The sequence below is a fragment of the Phasianus colchicus genome, chromosome 5 (assembly GCF_987193195.1).
Source record: "Phasianus colchicus chromosome 5, bPhaCol1.hap1.1, whole genome shotgun sequence".
Taxonomy (NCBI): Eukaryota; Metazoa; Chordata; class Aves; order Galliformes; family Phasianidae; genus Phasianus; species Phasianus colchicus.
Genome location: NC_143440.1, coordinates 38,241,021 through 38,258,977, shown reverse-complemented (window position 1 = coordinate 38,258,977; position 17,957 = coordinate 38,241,021). Strand labels below are relative to the sequence as shown.

Here is a 17,957-nt window from a genome sequence, read left to right as displayed (position 1 = left end):
ACCACAGACTATAACTTTTGGTATCGAAACCACAATACGACCTACAAAGGGCCATCCTCCAACAAAAAGGAGATGACAGAAGACATTGTGAATCATTAGTATATTCAACCTCCAGACTGCAGAGAGAGCCTGGCAATAACTTGGATGGGATTGGTAACAACAGCTATAAGGGAAGGCTGCTTCTAAACCAGCCAAAGAGTTTTTGTGTTACTCAGTCAGAAGTTTTTTACTTATGATAACAGAAGCCTTCTCTTCTCTGAGCTGGGAAGCTATCAGTATTAGAGACACTTAGAATCTGCAGCTCCCTCCATCCCAGTCTTCAAATACTAACTGGACTGCAATAGGGAACATGTAATTCAAAAACTGGCAAGAAAAGTGCCATCCAATTAAGATAGTATCATTCAATGCTGAACACACATTTCACTCCAGCTCTGCAGAAGCGATGTATTTCCTTTTGAACTGCATGAACAATACCTTAGGCACACCAAGGTAAACAAGATCCACTTGGTGATACTGAAACACAGCATATCAAGAAACGTGGAGAATATGCCATGAGTGACTGAATTTGTTCAGCTCACCTTAGATTTCACTACTAGTTCAATAATTTATTTCCTCAAAACCGAGTGAATTTTAAACTGATTTTACTCTATGCTGAATTTCTCTAAAGTTGAGCACAACCTCACTGGCTTACTAGATGGTTTTATTACAGCAAGTAGGTACCTCTATCAGACTTTTCAATTCATCATTTCACCAGGCATATTAGTGTAGTCTGAGGGGAATTTTTCTGAGAGAATTCTCTGATGTTAGTGCAGAATTCCAAGTATTTAAATAAATTCTGTCCCTGCCATGTACTGTTTTCAGTTAGATCACACATGACTTTTTAAATATGTTTCAATTAGTTTTAATTCCTCACTAAACCTAATTCCTTAAGCAGACCACTTCCAAGCCTATTACTCCTAAACCTGATAATTTCACGCTGCCTGTTTTTGCTACTCTTGTTAATGGTGATATTTTCATATAAGACATGATATGCTTGTTACTACATTTTGCATTTCAGACTCTCTTAGGTTCCTTTTCATGCCTTGCATGCTAAACAAACTTTACATCAGCTCTGCTGCACTGCAGAATTCTTTGGGGTATGTGGTAGTTTTGCGTGTCTGGGAATCTTCCATCTGGCTAGTGTGGGTTTCCTAAACACTATAAAACCCCGCCTGTGGAGATTGTATATCTCTTATGGGCCCCATGGAGTTTATAATCTGCTTTTAATCATTGCACAAAGCAGCCAACACATCAGTCCTCATCAAGCATTTTTTTCCACTCTGAATATCCTTTAATGACTTTTGATCCAGTTCTGAGAGTCCAGAGCTATTGCTGATTTTCACTGGTATCCTGACTGCTACAAGACTTTCCTCCCTCGACTCCTTCCATGCGAACTCTCATAACAATTGACTTCTACTGCTTGTTACAGTAAGCAGCAGATTCATAACACTTTACTCTCACTTACTGGTCTTTTGAATGTAGCCACCAGCATCTGTTTCACAGCAAACTAGAAGTCAGATCCCTGGTCAGGACAAATGAATGCAACTCAGTGCAACAGAGCTAAGCCCATTTACTCTAACTAAGAAACTACCTCTATGTTTACATTCTTCAACAAGTCACCAGAACTTCCTTTACCTTTCAAAATCCCAGCATCAATTAAATTCCCTATATGATATTAAAAGATTACCAACTATTCAATCCCAGCAGAAATTCACAGTAGCAGACAACGTGGTGGTTTCATTAAAAGCAAAATCATTTTTGAAACAAATCAGTGAAACTGTTAATACCTATAAAGTTGTACTTCTCATTGCCAGTAGTTGACATGATCTCACATTCACCAGAATGTATTTTTGTAAGTTAAAAAAAATAGCAGTCTAGCATGGACATGGGAGTCTGAACATCTAAATGTATCATCTTGATAAAATAAGAAATCAAATCATATTAATTCTTTTGAAGGATGAAAATAAAAGACATGTATCTTCAAAATTTAAAATAAAACCAATCAAGTTATCTGGCATTTGCTGTTACATCCAAAACAAATAGCTCTAAGTCTGGATGAATGTGCAACTTGTTTCCTTTGTGTAGCGCTTCTTCCTGCAATTTCTAATTAACTAGCTCTATTCTCATCTACAACAGGAGACTGAAAGCATACAAGCCACAATATAGACTTCAACTAAATATATGTAGGTATGATTTTAAAAGGAAGATAACTAGTTAACAACATTTGCATGTAGCAAGGAGGCTCAATTGGTATAATAAATCAGAACTGCTTGCTTTTAGCCTGCTCCCTGCATAGCTGTGCTGTACTGAATACAATCTGTACATTAAAGATACCATGTTTGCTGTTAAAAATCTCCAGGGACCTTAGACCTATACATAAAGATACTTATTTTACTCTTTTCTGAGACACTGACCTGTATCCTCATTTAAAAATGAACACTCCATCTTTATGTTATTAAATCTTTGTTTTGATCTATTAGTATTCACCAAAGTGCCATTTTACACAACCCCACACTGAATAGGCAAGGCTGGAGGTAACCATCTGCAGCTTTAGAGGCTGCGTTTGAATTGATGAAAAGAGCTTTGTGTTTTCATTGCCAAGTTTGATTCTTCCAGTCATTAGACATTCCCCTCAGATCGCATCAATGAAGCGGACTCTCTTACACCCATGTGTTAAATTCTCTTCTCCTCATGGTTTCCTTTGCCAGCTATACTCCAGAAAGACTACTGGGTCTTAGCCACATTCTTCTCACAGCTGTGTTAAAAAAGAGCATCAGAGCGTCTTCCCAAAATCCATATGTGTATCTGGTCAGTCCCCTGTCGGAAGGTCACCTCGCATTGTGGTGTGATTATTCAAATATTCATTCTTGTTCTTGAACTGCACTGCTCCGATCATTCTGGGAGAGATTAGGCCCTCCAGTGAGTACTGGAGAATGTCCTGGACATCCATGTGAAATGCACACGGCTCCTGTACTGGCAGGGCAGATTAGCTTCACTTGTAGAAGAAGGGGACTCCAATCACTTAGTAAATGCTCAGCCCTAATTTTTTCATTTTTATACTCTGGCAAATGCTGGTAAGAACTGTTTCTGCTGTCTTACTGACAGATTTATCAGCATCAGCTAAAAAGCAGAACAATGTGAATAACTCTAATAACAGAGAAATCATGTTCAGAAATGCTAGATGGAAACCCGGGACCACTCATATATGGGTGCATTCCAACAGCAATGAAAGCTAGGTGGCCATATGGCACACCTTAGGAGGTAAAGCAAATCAATTTTATTAAAGATTGTGGGTTTTTTTTGGTGAGAGGCAGTAATTTCTTTTACTAAAACCACCTGCCTATTTAGAACTCAGTTTATTTTTTTCTTGTATTCAAAATATTGATGAATTTTATCCAATCTGTAATTAACTTTCCTGAGCTCCTCCTTAAAAGGAAGAAAAAAACCCGACAGTTTCTTTAATAGTCAGTTATGGACAAAACAAGCAAGAATTTCTGCTTTATATTTTAGCACTGCACCGTTACTGCATGGTTGTGTATTTACTTTTAGAGGACTACATAGAAATTCTACACGCATACCCTCCACTGCCATCTCCTGCACACAGCTATATGAGCGTGCAAAGGCTGTGTTCACAGATGCAGAGCTGCACTTTCCTGAGCTAGAATCATTAAACTGTGAGAAAAAGAATAAAAGCCTCGATAGATAAATTGCATTAAAATTCACTCTAGCTGCAAAGCCATTGCAGAAAAATTTCCTGGAAAAAAAAATGCATCAAAAATGGCCTCAACCTTTAGTGATAATTGGCTCACATTGATTTGCTACTACACTATGGCCTCCTCTGATCTTACTGACACTGGTAGCCACTCCTCGATCCCAGAGAATCCAGTGGGAAGGGCAGTTTTAAAACACCTCTCTTCCCTTGCTGGCAGAGGCATTAATGAATTTGCCAGGTTTTATGGCCACCTTCTCCACCTTCTCCACCCACTGCTGAAGCTGCAGCAGCTGACTCCTGACTCCGGCAAGACGCACTTGCAAAGCTGTGGCACTGTGCCAGCGCTCCTGGGGGTCCTGTGCCTCTGTCCTTGTCCTTTGTAAACGTTAATGACACAGTGAAAATCAGAGTATAGCATCAGTTAAAAATCTTTAGAGTCCTGCAGATTTTTTGTAATTTCCAACTGAAAAAATATGTACTATGTTATGCGCACATAAACATGTATTTATTTACACACGCAGCACAATTCAAACGTGTATTTGATTTATAAACCAGAATAATACTTTCTTCAAAGTCTAATATATATCTTGTTAGTGTTTCAAAACCAAATACATTCAAACAAATGCTACTAAATCTGTGCAGCCGCTCTCCAACCATCACTACTTTCTGTTTCATACCACCCCTGTCTGCTTCACAGGCAAGAGCACACATCCATCACACTGCTGCGAGCTGATGGGAGATGTTTACCCTTTTTCAGTGTCAACAGAATTTGACTACATCTAAGTTCACTATAAGCAGATTCCAGTATATTCCCCTTCTGGTTCCCAGCTGCTGTTTCATGTGGGACAGGATCCAGAAATTTTTTAGATGCTTTGTGTCCTGATCACAGAAAGCCCAGGACCACTATTCTGACTTGGATCTTGCACTTAGAAAGCAACAATTGCAAGTAAGGACACAAATTAATGAAATTAAGGACCGAGAATCAATTAGCAAAGACACAGTGAGCATTAATAAATTACAGGATACAAAGATACAAAGCACACCCTTTTTCGGCATTAATTACTCTAGTTATATTCTTTTTTAGGGAAGCTCATAATTATTTTACTTGTCTAATTTTTAACTGTAGTTATTACTTATTCAGATATTTTACTTATTAACACCGAGAAACTATTGTGTATAGTTGCTAAATGTGTGTCTCATGTCAGAATTAAATGCTACTTAGGCATTTACAAGAACAAGAAGTCAGATAAACAGACATTTAAAAACCCTGCTTAGGTGATGAATTTTAGCATCACATTTCCAATTACAATAAGCATGCTCTTATGACTGCTAATAATTAATACCAGTGCAATTAATATCATGAAGCCTTTCAGCTGACAGGTTTATAAATGCTAGTTCCTTTTTGAAATGTAGAGCATCCTACATCTTGGAAATAAAAAGCTAACAAATGAGTTCCTGCCTAATTGCCAAACACTGATTTGTATGAAGCAGTTGAGGCTACAAAGGAATTGGGAATTCTCAGCCTGGTTTCCCTGCTGATGAGTAAGAACTGTCTGTGTAGTTCTCCCAGAGGTGTCAGAGGAATCTCTATAGTGTCACACAAGGGTTCTTAGCTCAAAGTAAACACACTTTCCACAAACTCAGCTGCTTAATCTGTTTGCAGGTTGAATTATAAGATGGGGGTGGATGACTCTGGGTGCTGGGAAGACGCACAGAGCATTTCCACAGTTTCTTGGTAAAAAGGGCATGCTATTGTCATCAAAAGACTTCACCCAATTGTTTAATTTTGCTATAGGCTCAGTGGCCTGATCTCAACAATAATGAAAACTAACCTGATCAAAAATTTCCCAAGTACTTGAGCATGTTAAATTGCATAAATTCTTTTCACTATAGCAGTGCATCAGTGCAACTTTAGTTCAGGTTGTGTCTGCACTTCTGCTCCATGCACTCTGGTTACACAGGATTTAATAAGACTTCTCCAAAACAAAAACAAAGCAAAAACCTTCACTTAAATGTAGATTGCCAGTAAGTATTTATAAATAAAAAGAAATGCAACAGCAACTTTAAAATTACACACTGCACAGAAAGGCACAACCACTACTCACTTTTAGGTGCTGTAGTTATTTTTCATAGGTTTATTTTCAGCAAGCACATTTAATAAATCTGTTGAAGTTTCAAATGCTTCTAAGTATTGATACTAAAGACCTGAATAATTCTCAGTCACAGGTTTTAAAGTGATGACTGAAAATAAGAATTTTCATATAAAAATTAATGAAAAATACTAATAGTAATTAATTTTTAGGTAGATAAAAATACACTAAAAATAATGATATAATTTGTATTTTTTAAAATAGGAGAACTCAGCATGATTTCTTACTTACTCAAGAAGAACTCTCATTAGGTCCCTGCAATATATTATCAGCCAATTCCTAGCTGCTCTTAAAATACACTGCAGACATGGAAGTTGAAGACAAATACAGACTGATGAGAAAATTTGCATCAGTTCAGCCTTGACAACCTTGGAAGGGTGTTTTGAGGCTAAGGAGTGGAATAAAGATAAGTGCCAGACTGTGAGGAGGCACTGCCTACACATTTTCCTGTTTCCAAGAAATCATTCTGTCAAAAACTTACTAGCAATAACTATCCTCACAATAACAACTTCAGTAGAAATGAACTTTGAGAATTACACATTGGGAAAGAGAATATCACCACTGCTCACCCATTCAGAGACTTCCTGCTGATTTCGGTGAGATTTTGAAGCCACTCCTAACCAAATCCATCACCATTTCCTGTTGAATGAATCCTTCCCCATATGTAACAGACAAGAAATCATGAGAGAGCCTTAAGATTCCACCATGCAGTTTTAAAGGTAAATGCTCTGTTGTCATAGGAGTGCCATGGGTGTAAATCAGTCAGTGGAAATGGAAACATTTTCCCTGTGCACTGCACATGCAGAAAGCAGTTTCTGTAACACAGGTGACAGGCATCCTAACTGCCACAGCACTGTTAAAATCATCAGCTTCGTTATGAGTAGCATCATACTTTCATTCAAGAAAAAATACGAGAAGAAACAATATTTTCTCTTGGTTTTCCATTGCAGTTTTTCCTGAAAGAAGGCAAGTGACTTACTTCTGGACCTTCTCATTGGCCTCCTTCAAAGCCTCCAAGGCCTTCTGAAGCTTCAGCTTGGTGTCCTGATGTTCGGACTGAGCTTGCAGCAGCTGAGCTCCCAGGTCCTTAAGCTGGCCATAGGTAATGGTCACAATGTCCTCCCTGTCTTTCAGGCCACCTTCAGAAGTAATGAAAGCACAGCGAAGCCAGTCATTCAGGCTCACTCCTTGAGACAAAGGTTTGTGTAAACTGGGGAAACAAAAGCATACACTTCCTTAGGTTTCAGCATAAGAATAGTATACTCAGTTTAATTAATATTATCACATATGAATCTAGATGCCAAATAAGTTCTGTTATGTATAAATTATATATGGATATTATCTATATATACTGAAGTAAGTTCTGCTTCAAAGGTGAAGTAAAACAAAAAGAACATTCGATTTCCACAAGGGTCTTCTAAATGTGTGTAACAATTAGCAGATGTTTAAAAAGCAAAAAGGCTATTACACAAAAACTTAAAAAGTATTTTTCAGCTGCAACATCTTCCCAATCACTTCATGACCTACAGGAACAAGTTGTTACTGTGATTTACATAAAGTTGAATTAATCAGTGAATATTACTGCTGTGTTATTAACTCATGTTGCACAGCCCTTTCTTTTAGGAGGCAGACAGATCAACTACAGAGGGTTTATTTGAGAATTGCAGGTTTTTCAATATAATGAAAGGAATAAAAGTGCTACGATGTACAAACAAATAATTAAGATAGAAGGACTATTCAGAAATATGAATCATTTGTGAATGCTAACCAATGCTAAAGCTATCAATAACTAAAGATGATAAGCAAAAAGGATGTTGGACAGGCAGGTTACATGTAAGTCAAAAAAGAAGAATGAAGAAGACTGTGTACTGGAAAAAAAATTGGGAGCCTGTTAGATTGTGAATTATTTTCCAAGGAAGCAGCAGGTGCCCAACTGCCTGAGTTATTAAGGTACAATGGCAGAAATCATATTAATAACTGATTCCTAGTGAAGAAGCCTGCACCAGAAGGCTCTTTGTGGAACTGCCAGTGATTTTTTCCCTCCTCTTCATAGTTCCATTTTTATGATGAATCTCCCACCAGTTAAAATGATAATGGTAGTACAAGAAACTCATGGAGTTTCTTGTTCTTATAACAAAAGCAATGGCAGCAGGATATCATAATGAGCACTGTGTTTAGATAAATAATGTAAGTAATTTCAAAACAACTTTACAGACATCAGAAGCTGTTGCTGTATTGATGAGTATGACCTGATATCATCCTTTTGACTAATGACCATGCACACATCAAACGATATTTCTGTGTGAATTTCTAGTAGCCATGCAGACTAATTGCACTATTTGAGACATTCTGCATGTCAGCAGCTAGTATGCAATAGCATACTTTCTTCCTTCCCAAGGTGTTCATACTGAAAACACCCTTCTTTCTGTCAATCCATAGATGAAAATCATATACAAACTAAAATATAATACACACAGACAAGCAAAATGTGAATAAGCTAATGGAAATCTAGAAGCTAAAAGGTCAGAGTGTTGGTATGTCATTACGTCTACTACCTGAGGTTGTCTGAAAATAAAGTGAAGAACCTTTTCAATTAAATGAAGACATATTGAAAATATAAATATTTATAAAGGGATATTAAAATCCCTAGAACAGCCTCACTAAAAATAAAATTACTTTTACAGTTGCACATAAAATTTATTGACTGAAGTTCTACTACAGTTGAGCACTGATCACCATGGAAAAATACAAAGATATGCAAATAATGCTGAAATCTGGGTAATGAAAAACCACTGATGTCCAATTCTTAAACACCTGGTATAAGAACAAAATGAAAACAAACAAACAAACAAAAAAATCGCTGAGAGGGTAAACCATTCAGTGAATGGATCTCTCGTTCTCTCTCTCACACACACAAAAAAAAAAAAAGAAAAAAGAAAAAAAAGAGAGAATCCAAACCTAAAAATCCTAACATTTTCACACCAAATGTGAGTTGTTTTTATTTTTTGGTTATTTTTTCCTCTTTCTAGAACATAGGAAAAAATAGAGCCTTTTATTTATATTCAAAATACTGTCTGTGTCTGACTACAACTGGGCCCCTTCTGAAAGACTGGCTTTGAGCAGTACAGCATGCATAACACAGTTACATGTTTTAACTTTTAATGTTTGCACCTGAGAGACCAATAGAGTTTGATACGTACATGATATACACATATTTTGTAAGCCAGTACGGCACCATGGTTGATAATCTTTTAAACCTTTTTTTCAAAAGCATAAACCTGTCAAATTTTCAAGAATATGTACTTTGCTAAAATGCTTTAGTCCTGGTTGATAATACTAATTTGAAATTCTTTCATTAATCTCCAGAGGATTATTTCTTCAAAAAACATTGATGTTATGAATCAAAAATAAATGAGATTTCTATGCCTGGGGGTGGTTTACAAAAGCATTCAAACAGTTACTTGATTTAAGTAATTCACATTTTGATTATACAAAACCTTTTTGCTTACTCTGACATAACTGTTCTTATTCAAGCTAGGTCTGAGAGCTTCAATTAATGGGCTGCCTTTTCTGTGTCCAGGAGGAAGAAGAAGTCAAATGTGATGCTGTCACTTACGCAACTCCAAAAGATAGCATGAGGTCCTCCCAAAGTCAGAGCAGTTTCAAGCCTGCTACAAATTGCACCAATTATAACTGTTCCCAAAGGGCCTTAATACTGGCTGAAAGTCAACGGCATGAAGTGCTGCTCTTAAAACACTTCTCTCTTTTTGCCAGGCATACTTTTGCTGCAAGGTGAGAAATGCTTTTCCACCTGAAGCAATTACTGAATAACACATAGAAACCTTCTATCTAAACGGAAAAAAAAAAAAGTAGAAACCAAACATGCTCAATTTGTCCTCTCCTTCCTCCTCATCCCCAATGATAAACATCTCTAGTGTCCCCAAGCACACGCAGATCTATCTGTGGTGTTTTCACCACAAGTATTTCTGACACTCAGGTTCTGTAGACCCCTCAGCAGCCAGCCCGCACTCAGGTTGGCTTGGAAGAGGTCTATTCATTGTGCTGCAAGCTTTCAAGGGTTGGGCAGCATAGAAATCTGGGAAATACCACCTCTGAGGTACTCATGGGAAACAATGCAATAAGACAAGATTTAAGAAGTCTATAACATCTAGAAGGACTTTGACATTTTGCTGCAAGACAGGATATAAAATGATCAAGTTTGCATAACACATGAGTCAGGAGCCTGACAGCTGGTAGACAGGTAGCTAGATGGCATTGCCCTACCATAGACAAATATTTTATCAGCCTTCCTTCCTCTGCAATTAAAAGAGTTAAGAGTACTGTTTTCTCTCCACTATAACCATCTAAACATCTTTCACTAGCTTAATCAATGGCACCAGCTTTGTTAGCACAGACCATGTTGTGCACGTTATGTACAACGCAGACTGCATTTTGTGCATTCTTATGATCCATCACAGAGTGTCACTATTTTAACTCTAGCATGAGCTCAGGCATCCTCTTTATATTACGTTTTCTCATCAAACTCAAGAATAAGCACTTGTAGGACAGAGCCCACTACTGATGTTCTTCCCTGTGTTGGCTGTTGATATAACCTTAAGTTTTACAGGATAACATCTCAACAAATTACCACTGATCATGCTTGCCCATGCCACCAAAATTAACTGCTTGTTAATCTGGATCCTAGGAGAACAGTAGGCTGAGTTTTATCCTTCTCTGCTGAATTCATCAAGAGAAACTTGTGACCTGTACAAGGGTCCAAATAATGGGGCTGCTGTATGATTGAAGTATGGGCTTGTTATCTAATGACCGCCCATCTTCGACCTTCCATTTTTTAACAAATACAAATCATTGTGCCCCCTTGGATCTCAATCTTTTCACCTTTCAGTAAGAGCAACTGCCTTAACTCGATGATCTGTGGAGGTCCCTTCCAACCCCTGCAATTCTGTGATTCATTGCTGAAAAGAGACTTGTCATTGTTGAAACTGAAGTCAGATGCAGCACAGTTTGAATTCAGGAAAAACTAAATCCAGCACAATTTGATTTTAGGAAAAGTTAAATCTTCTGAAGACATCAAGCAGCATTCTCTTTTGGATCTGATTTTCATTCTCCAGAACACCTCTAGTACCCACACCATGTCCAAGTGTAGACTAGTCTGCGAGAGGTAGCAAAGACCTAAGGCTCAAATGATTAAATAAGGTGTCCTTCTCAAGCTTGAAGGATTGCTGAGACATGTTCTCAACAAGAAATAATTGGAAGCCATACTTTCATTACAAACCCTTCATTTATGTAGTTGCATGGTAATCAGAAATCACCTCATGCAGCCAATGGGCAAACTGCTCAGATAGCACTGACTCACATGCCAGCAATATGCACATGAGATCCAATATTACCCATTATTCCTCACATTTACTATAGTATTGAATGGTCCAGGAAACCCGTAAAAAAAGCTTATGGGTGACTAATGCTTGGTTAAAACAGAATCCAAGCAAAACATCCATACATAAAGGGGTATCCATAAGCAGTAGAAAGCATTCTAAAGATTTTTGCAGACCTTCAGATAGATGCAAACCATAGTTACTAGCTTGTGTCCAAGAAATGCTCCCGAATTTCCTGAGCTCATGATGCTCTCTCGCAGCAGCACATGGAGCAGGGCCCTCTATTTTAGTGACAACTGTTGGTAATAGATGGACAGTTGGACTGTATGATCTTTTCCAACCTTGGTGATTCTATGATTATCTCTGATTGATTAATGAAAGTCTGGCAGTTGATAACTTAGCACTAGCTTTTTTCACACATACATCAAATCTCAAATAGAGTACATCTGAATTTACAGAAGAGACTTGGATATGTTCTATGCTTTAATCCTGAATATTACTTGATACATGTTAACATGAATTATACAACACCAAGATTTCACAACAAATCTGTATTAATTGCAAGACACATATCCACAGGCTATCATTTTTTTCCCCATGAATTAGGGGATTGTGTTTTCAACATAATAGCAGCAAACTACGATCTACATCAGTAGATACTCCTCAAAGTTTTATTCAGCTATATGTTATTCCTACAATCAGTCTCGCCATAAAATGCTCCTGTCATGTTTTGACAGTGAATTAGCTGCATTAGTACATTTTAGCCTTGCATTTACTGAGAGAGACTATTCATCTGTGAAGCCTAAGATCACTGTGAAATTGATCTGAAATTTTATAAATAATTTTATTCTGTATAGTGCTTAGCCATACTAGAAGTTACAAGAAATCATTTTGCTATCTTTTATCTGCTCTTTATTTCCAATTTATATGCTTTGGCCATTCTTAAATATTTGCCAATGGCTTTAGTTAACAAAATAACATTAACATTGTATTTGTAATACTGTAGTTATTCCCCACAGTAATAGATTGTTTAGGTAACACTGCAAATACAGAGGGAACCTTATCTATTAATCGAAGACAGAACTGGCATCAAGTCATCGGGAGTGACCTCAGTATTTGAATATAAAGGATGTTTAAGATGATGCCAAAAGCTCCATGCTTCACAGCATGCTGCAGAACCCTGACCACTTCCATGGCAAGTGCTCACCCCATGGTTGTGATGCACTGGGCCTGGAGGTGGGCAGAGAAGCCCCAGAGACATGAGTTGCTTTCACCCTCCCAACTCCGGGGCCCTCCAATGGCTGCTGGAGGCTGCTCCACCGGTGGCTGAAGAGGTGTGCGAGAGGTGGTACAAAGCCAGCAGTGTTGGCCAGTAGAGAAATGGCCTATGTCAGAGATTTGCACGGAACCTTGGTGGAATACGGATGGAGGATTATGGCTTAACTCCTGATTGGAGTGGTTTGCTTTTCATGCTTTGAGTTTGTTTTTGATCACGTCAGTTTTAAGAATGGTCTAATTTTCTTCCAAAGCTAGAAGTAATTAAGAAAGCAGTAATTCTGGTTACATGTAGAAATAACAGAGCTTTTGGTACCTCAACTAAAACAGGTAGAAAACAGACACAGTAGGTATTGTTTGTCTCTTTTTTGATCATCTTTGCCAAGAGCTCCATTCTGAGCACTCTCCCTTATGTGGTTTTGTGGGATAAATGGACACAGGTCTTCAGAGCAAGCCTGTCAGGACCAGCTTGTACAGCTCTGTGCATCTAACCCCAGCCAGGTCTGGCAGGCAGCCCCTGGGCTCTCGCTGACTTCACTGCACTTGGCAGAAGTGTGTGGCTGGCCTGAGCCGGCCTAAACCTCCTGTCTCCAAAATGCCAACCATGGAAATCTTTCCTATTGACAAAGAATGTGCACATTCAAGGGTCAGGCATTTCAGCTCCAAGACTTAAATAACATGCCACTATAGTTTGAATTCTGATTTGCCTGCATAACTAACAAAATCTAATAGAGATTTCTTTGTTAGGTGTTATGCATGTAGCTAGGGCTAATTTGGTTTGTGCCTTTAGTTTCCTTTACAGCTTCTCATTGGTAAGGATAATGGCTTCTGATTTCCATTTTATCTGAGTGACTACACATGTTATGTTATTTGGAATAGACAAAATCCTTCTGCAAAAAGTACTAATATTGGTGTATCCCCCTTGAATTAGATAAACTGCAGCAATTCAGATGGAACAAAACAAATAAGAATCCTGACTCTGAAAACTGACATAATCAGTGGAGCCCCCATTTAGTAGAAAGTGATACTTCATATATACATCTACCAATATACCTATAAATATATATATATACATAAAATAAATCTGATAGCACTGGTATAGACCATAACAAGGCATCGGAATCACCTGAAAACAAGCTCAGTGTAATGACTTTGTGCTGTTGACTTTTATTTTTGTCTCCAGGGAATATTGTTTACTTTGCTTTAAAATTTATATGAGTCATTTTGTTATGTGCCTTTTTTTAATTAGTTTGAAGGAAACAGTCATTTGAGAAAGAGAGCGGAAATCAATTCTGATTCGATACTGATAGCTACTGTGCGATGTAAACTGTGTGTTCTTTTTAATTAAATGTAAACACGTTCGGTTCTAAAGTCCAGCAGTGATGACAACAACTACTAGAAAGGATTGCTTAAGCCCTGGTCAACTGATTCTTGTGAACCTTTTGTTCATACCGTAGGTAAGCTTGTGCAATCTGTCGCAGAATGAACGCCAGTTGTAACTGACTTTATTTTAGGTCATCTTCAGAGAAAAGACTTGACAAGAATGTGGAGCGCTCTGTAATACCTCAAGTTACTCATTAACTATGTCCTTCTGATAGCTAATCAATAGCTCTGCATGGAGCCAAACACACTGCACCGAACTGCCCCTCTTCCAAAAGCCAAGTCTTGGTAAATATTTAATGGCAGTAAAGGTGTTTTTACTGTTATCAATCTGATATGTTAAAGAACTCTTGAAAGAAACTCTATCTTGTTTCTTTCTGCATAAATAATTTGTTCAGTTAAAATTTTAGTTTTATACAAAAGTACTTAAATGCTTTTAAATCAAGACTTCGAACACAGAATTTGTAGTTTCAATCCCCATGTCAAAAAAAAAAAAAAAAAAGAAAGAAGGAAAAATAAAAATCAAAGTTTATTTCCTTGATAAAATGCCAACTAGAAATATTCATCAAGGAACCCAGCCCTTTATACTGTAGCAGTAAATACTGCGCCAGACTCTCTCAAAACCTTTTATACTAATGCACATTTAAGATTTTCTTACAAGGCTTCAGTTTCTGTAAAATTCCTAGCTCTCGCTTACATCAAGAAGACCTTCAATTTTTAGACTCTTTTCACCAGGGAGAAACCCAGCTCTTTAAGATAGATTCAGAGACTTTTTGTTCCCCTACAGTGAATATTCCCATCTTGAAGTGGATATAGACTCAGCTAATGAGTTTTATTAGGTGTTTTTTCCATTTTGTATTTTTCTGTGCAGAGCAGCTTGTCCTGATAATAGATAAACACTTTCATCCTGATACTTTAACACCTAATGTGTGTACCCCTTACTTTAACACTTAATGTGTGTACCCCTCTGCCCCAGTCCGGGACGATCCAAATGTCTCCCAAGGGACTTAGGTAGGATTAGTCCATGCCTAATGTCACAGGACAGAGGAGTCCAGTCTTCCAGACTTTTCTGCGTGATTCAACTACACTATGAGCATAAGTATTTTGAAGAAACTGATTCAGCATTGCATCCAAGCTTTTTCTTGGAAAATAATCTGGGAATAAAACATTGATAGCATTTCAGCTTCCAAAATGTGAATCACCATAAATGTTTTCCCAGAAGTATAAGCACTATTATTTTCCCTGGTGTTTAAATGGCCTCTTTAGTGCCTATGATGCTATTCAATGGATTTTCAAAAAAAAGATCAGAAGAATAATTCCCTAATGCTGGCATGGATAAATTGGACAGCTAGGAGTTTTCAAATCAATACTACTTGTCTCTGATGAAAACAGCATTAATTAAAATCATAAAGGCAAATAAATCAATCTGAAGTAAAGTGCATGGTACCATTCAGAAATGACCAGCTGAAGAGAGCCTGTTACTAATAACATTAGGAAATATCTGTATTTAATACAATGTTATCTTCATAAATCAGACATGATTGTGAATTTTATAGCTGTCCTGATTTGCTATTGTGATCACATGGCTTAACTCCCCCACTGAACCAGAAAACTAAGATGCAAGTCTGTTTCGGACACAGGGCAGAAAGCCAGTCCTGCCTTCCAGCATAGCCAGGAACATCCAGCTGAGTAGATGGAAGAGAAGTGTCTCTCCAGGAGAAGGCAATTAAAAGAAATAAAAAGAATGGAAACGTGTTTCAAAGATGGAATAACTAAACACATTTGGAATTTGAGAGAGTGATGATCTAATGGATGAGCTGAGTAGCCCTAAAGCTAGAAACTCACACTGTAACTGACCCGGGAAGGGGACGCACACAGGGTTTGTCCTCTTATCATTACTTTTCTGGTGAATGATTCAGCTGGTGAAAGATCTTTGAATGTCATTTTAAAAAAATTGAATAAATGCATGTTTTTGCTTGTTTGTTTTTCTTTTTGTTCTGAGTATACTTCCCTGCTGCCCCAGAAAAATAGAGTGTATTTAAACAGTTTTGTCTGATTTTTCTCACAAGAGTTACTGAAAAACATGAAGCAACTCTAAACATAGCGGAACAAAACGTTCTGTGCTCCAACACATGCCTGGCTGTGGGAACCAATGTGCCAGGAAATGAAGTATGCCAATGAACTCTACATGACTGTGCCCAGCACATGGCTTCCCCACTCTCTTGGTACTTACACCTTTCTGAAATGGCTGCTGAGTCACCAGGGAACTGGTGCTGCAGGCTGAGCGCCTTCATCCAGACTGGCACTGACTGCTGTCTACCTTAAAACTATTGCAGCTTGTACAAAAATGAGATCGGTCTGGGGACAGCAATGTAGAAATACACCTAGCAAGTTTGCCTCCTGAAAGCCACATAAATGACATAACAGCAGTGTATTGCTACCCAGTAAGCCATGCCTTGCCTAGCTGCAGCTGCCAAACCCTTGTTCATGTATAAATCATATAGCTCCTTGGGCAGTCAAGAACTATGAAACAAAGCAGTTAAAACGATGGTTTAAATGATAAAGGGAACGCCTGAGAAATTTAATACAGGGGAAGTCTGCTTCTCTATTGTACCAGTGCTTACTGGGGTGATGGGGCAGGCTTGTCTGGGCCATTCCCCCTAGTACAAAACAAGGACAGGTTGTGGAATGATTTAGTAGATTGGAGATCAGAGCTCTCTTGAGTTCCCTCTTCTGTTTCACGTCTTCTGTGTGGCGCAGAACAAGTCACAACATGCTCACCTCAGTCTGCCATGTTGAAACTGGGATGTAAGTGCCTTTCCCTCACTTCTTGTCCTAGTTAAATTCTAAGCTTGTGGGCCCAGGATTGCTTCCTGTTCAGCTTCCATCTTATACATTTATGTACCACATTTGGAAACCTGATGCCTTAATCTTGGTTCAAGTCTCAGCACAAATTTACAGTATTCATGGGAAGATGCAAAAGAGCTAATTAACGCTATGTGCATGTTGGCAATGCACATCAGTCTGGTTAACCTTAGGAAACAGATCCAGGTTTGGGACCTGCACAGAGAACCTCTGCAGCTTCTCATAAGGACACAGCTCCTGCCTTCCTGTTGTGGCTTAAGCAGCCAATGCCACCATGAGGTGTGAGCAGTGACAGCAGTCTCCCATCTGCTGTGAGCCCCAAAACTGTGTTACCCAAGGATGTCTCTTGCATCCTCCCAGGTGAAAGACCATTGGCAGGGAGGGCCATCAGATGGAAACTGAACAGTGTCATTCTTGAAATGTGAGGGATGAGACTGGATGCTGCTAGAGAATGATCACTGAAGAGGAAGCTCAAAAGAGTAAGGTTTAGAAAAATACTAAAAAGTGATGCTGAGTTGATTTCTTTATCCTACAACTCTTAAATCTGCTTCCTCACTTCTCTCTTCCTCAGTCCTCACCACTGGGCTATTGAAATAAAATCTGTGAAAGAATAACATTTTTGTGCCCTTTAACTCAGTCTGAGCAAAGATGAAAACACCAGTGGTAACTTCATGAGGCAGAAGTTCATGAGAAAAACTGCAGCTTTTTCTTTTTGCCAGCATATAATTTTCCCATAGCCAGCAGGTAAAAGTGAATAATTGTAGCAGGAAACAAATTGGCTGCACTAAACCAAAGATCTAATTATTTTCTCAGGACTTGACAAGGAAAATGAATGAGTATGAAAGCTCTTGTGAAATCTAGCCAGCACTGAATTCAACAATGTTTGATTCATATTTTCATTTTTTTGGACAGGACAAGATAATGCACTATACTAATACGTGTACATTGAGTAGCCTGTTCTTCTCTGATAGGAGCAGTAACACTACTCAAGAAAGAGAACAAAATTCTTACATCCCAAAGACAGTAGTTCTTGTTTTACTGTCACAACAGTAGAAGTATATGACTCTCTTGGTTAAAGGAAGAAGAGCTAAATGGAAGAACAGGTAAAGCTTTAACTCATCCAATTGACTTTAGGCTCAG

The 17,957-nt window shown here is 38.2% G+C and overlaps 1 protein-coding gene across 7 annotated transcripts in view; it reads right to left on the bottom strand.

The window, feature by feature from the left end:
- The window catches only part of MIPOL1 (mirror-image polydactyly 1), a 180,551-nt gene that overhangs the window by 15,539 nt on the left and 147,055 nt on the right, over nucleotides 1-17,957 (bottom strand). For 6 of the 7 annotated variants that reach the window (XR_016466972.1, XM_090141339.1, XM_090141337.1 and 3 more), the window contains one exon: nucleotides 6,881-7,111. Coding sequence is in view for 6 of the 7 variants with exons in the window: in XM_090141339.1 (XP_089997465.1) it covers nucleotides 6,881-7,111 (231 nt within the window). In the remaining variant the exon portion in view is untranslated. Of the gene's footprint in view, nucleotides 1-6,876; nucleotides 7,112-17,957 lie in introns of those variants that run through there. The other variant, XM_090141340.1, reaches the window with a different exon arrangement.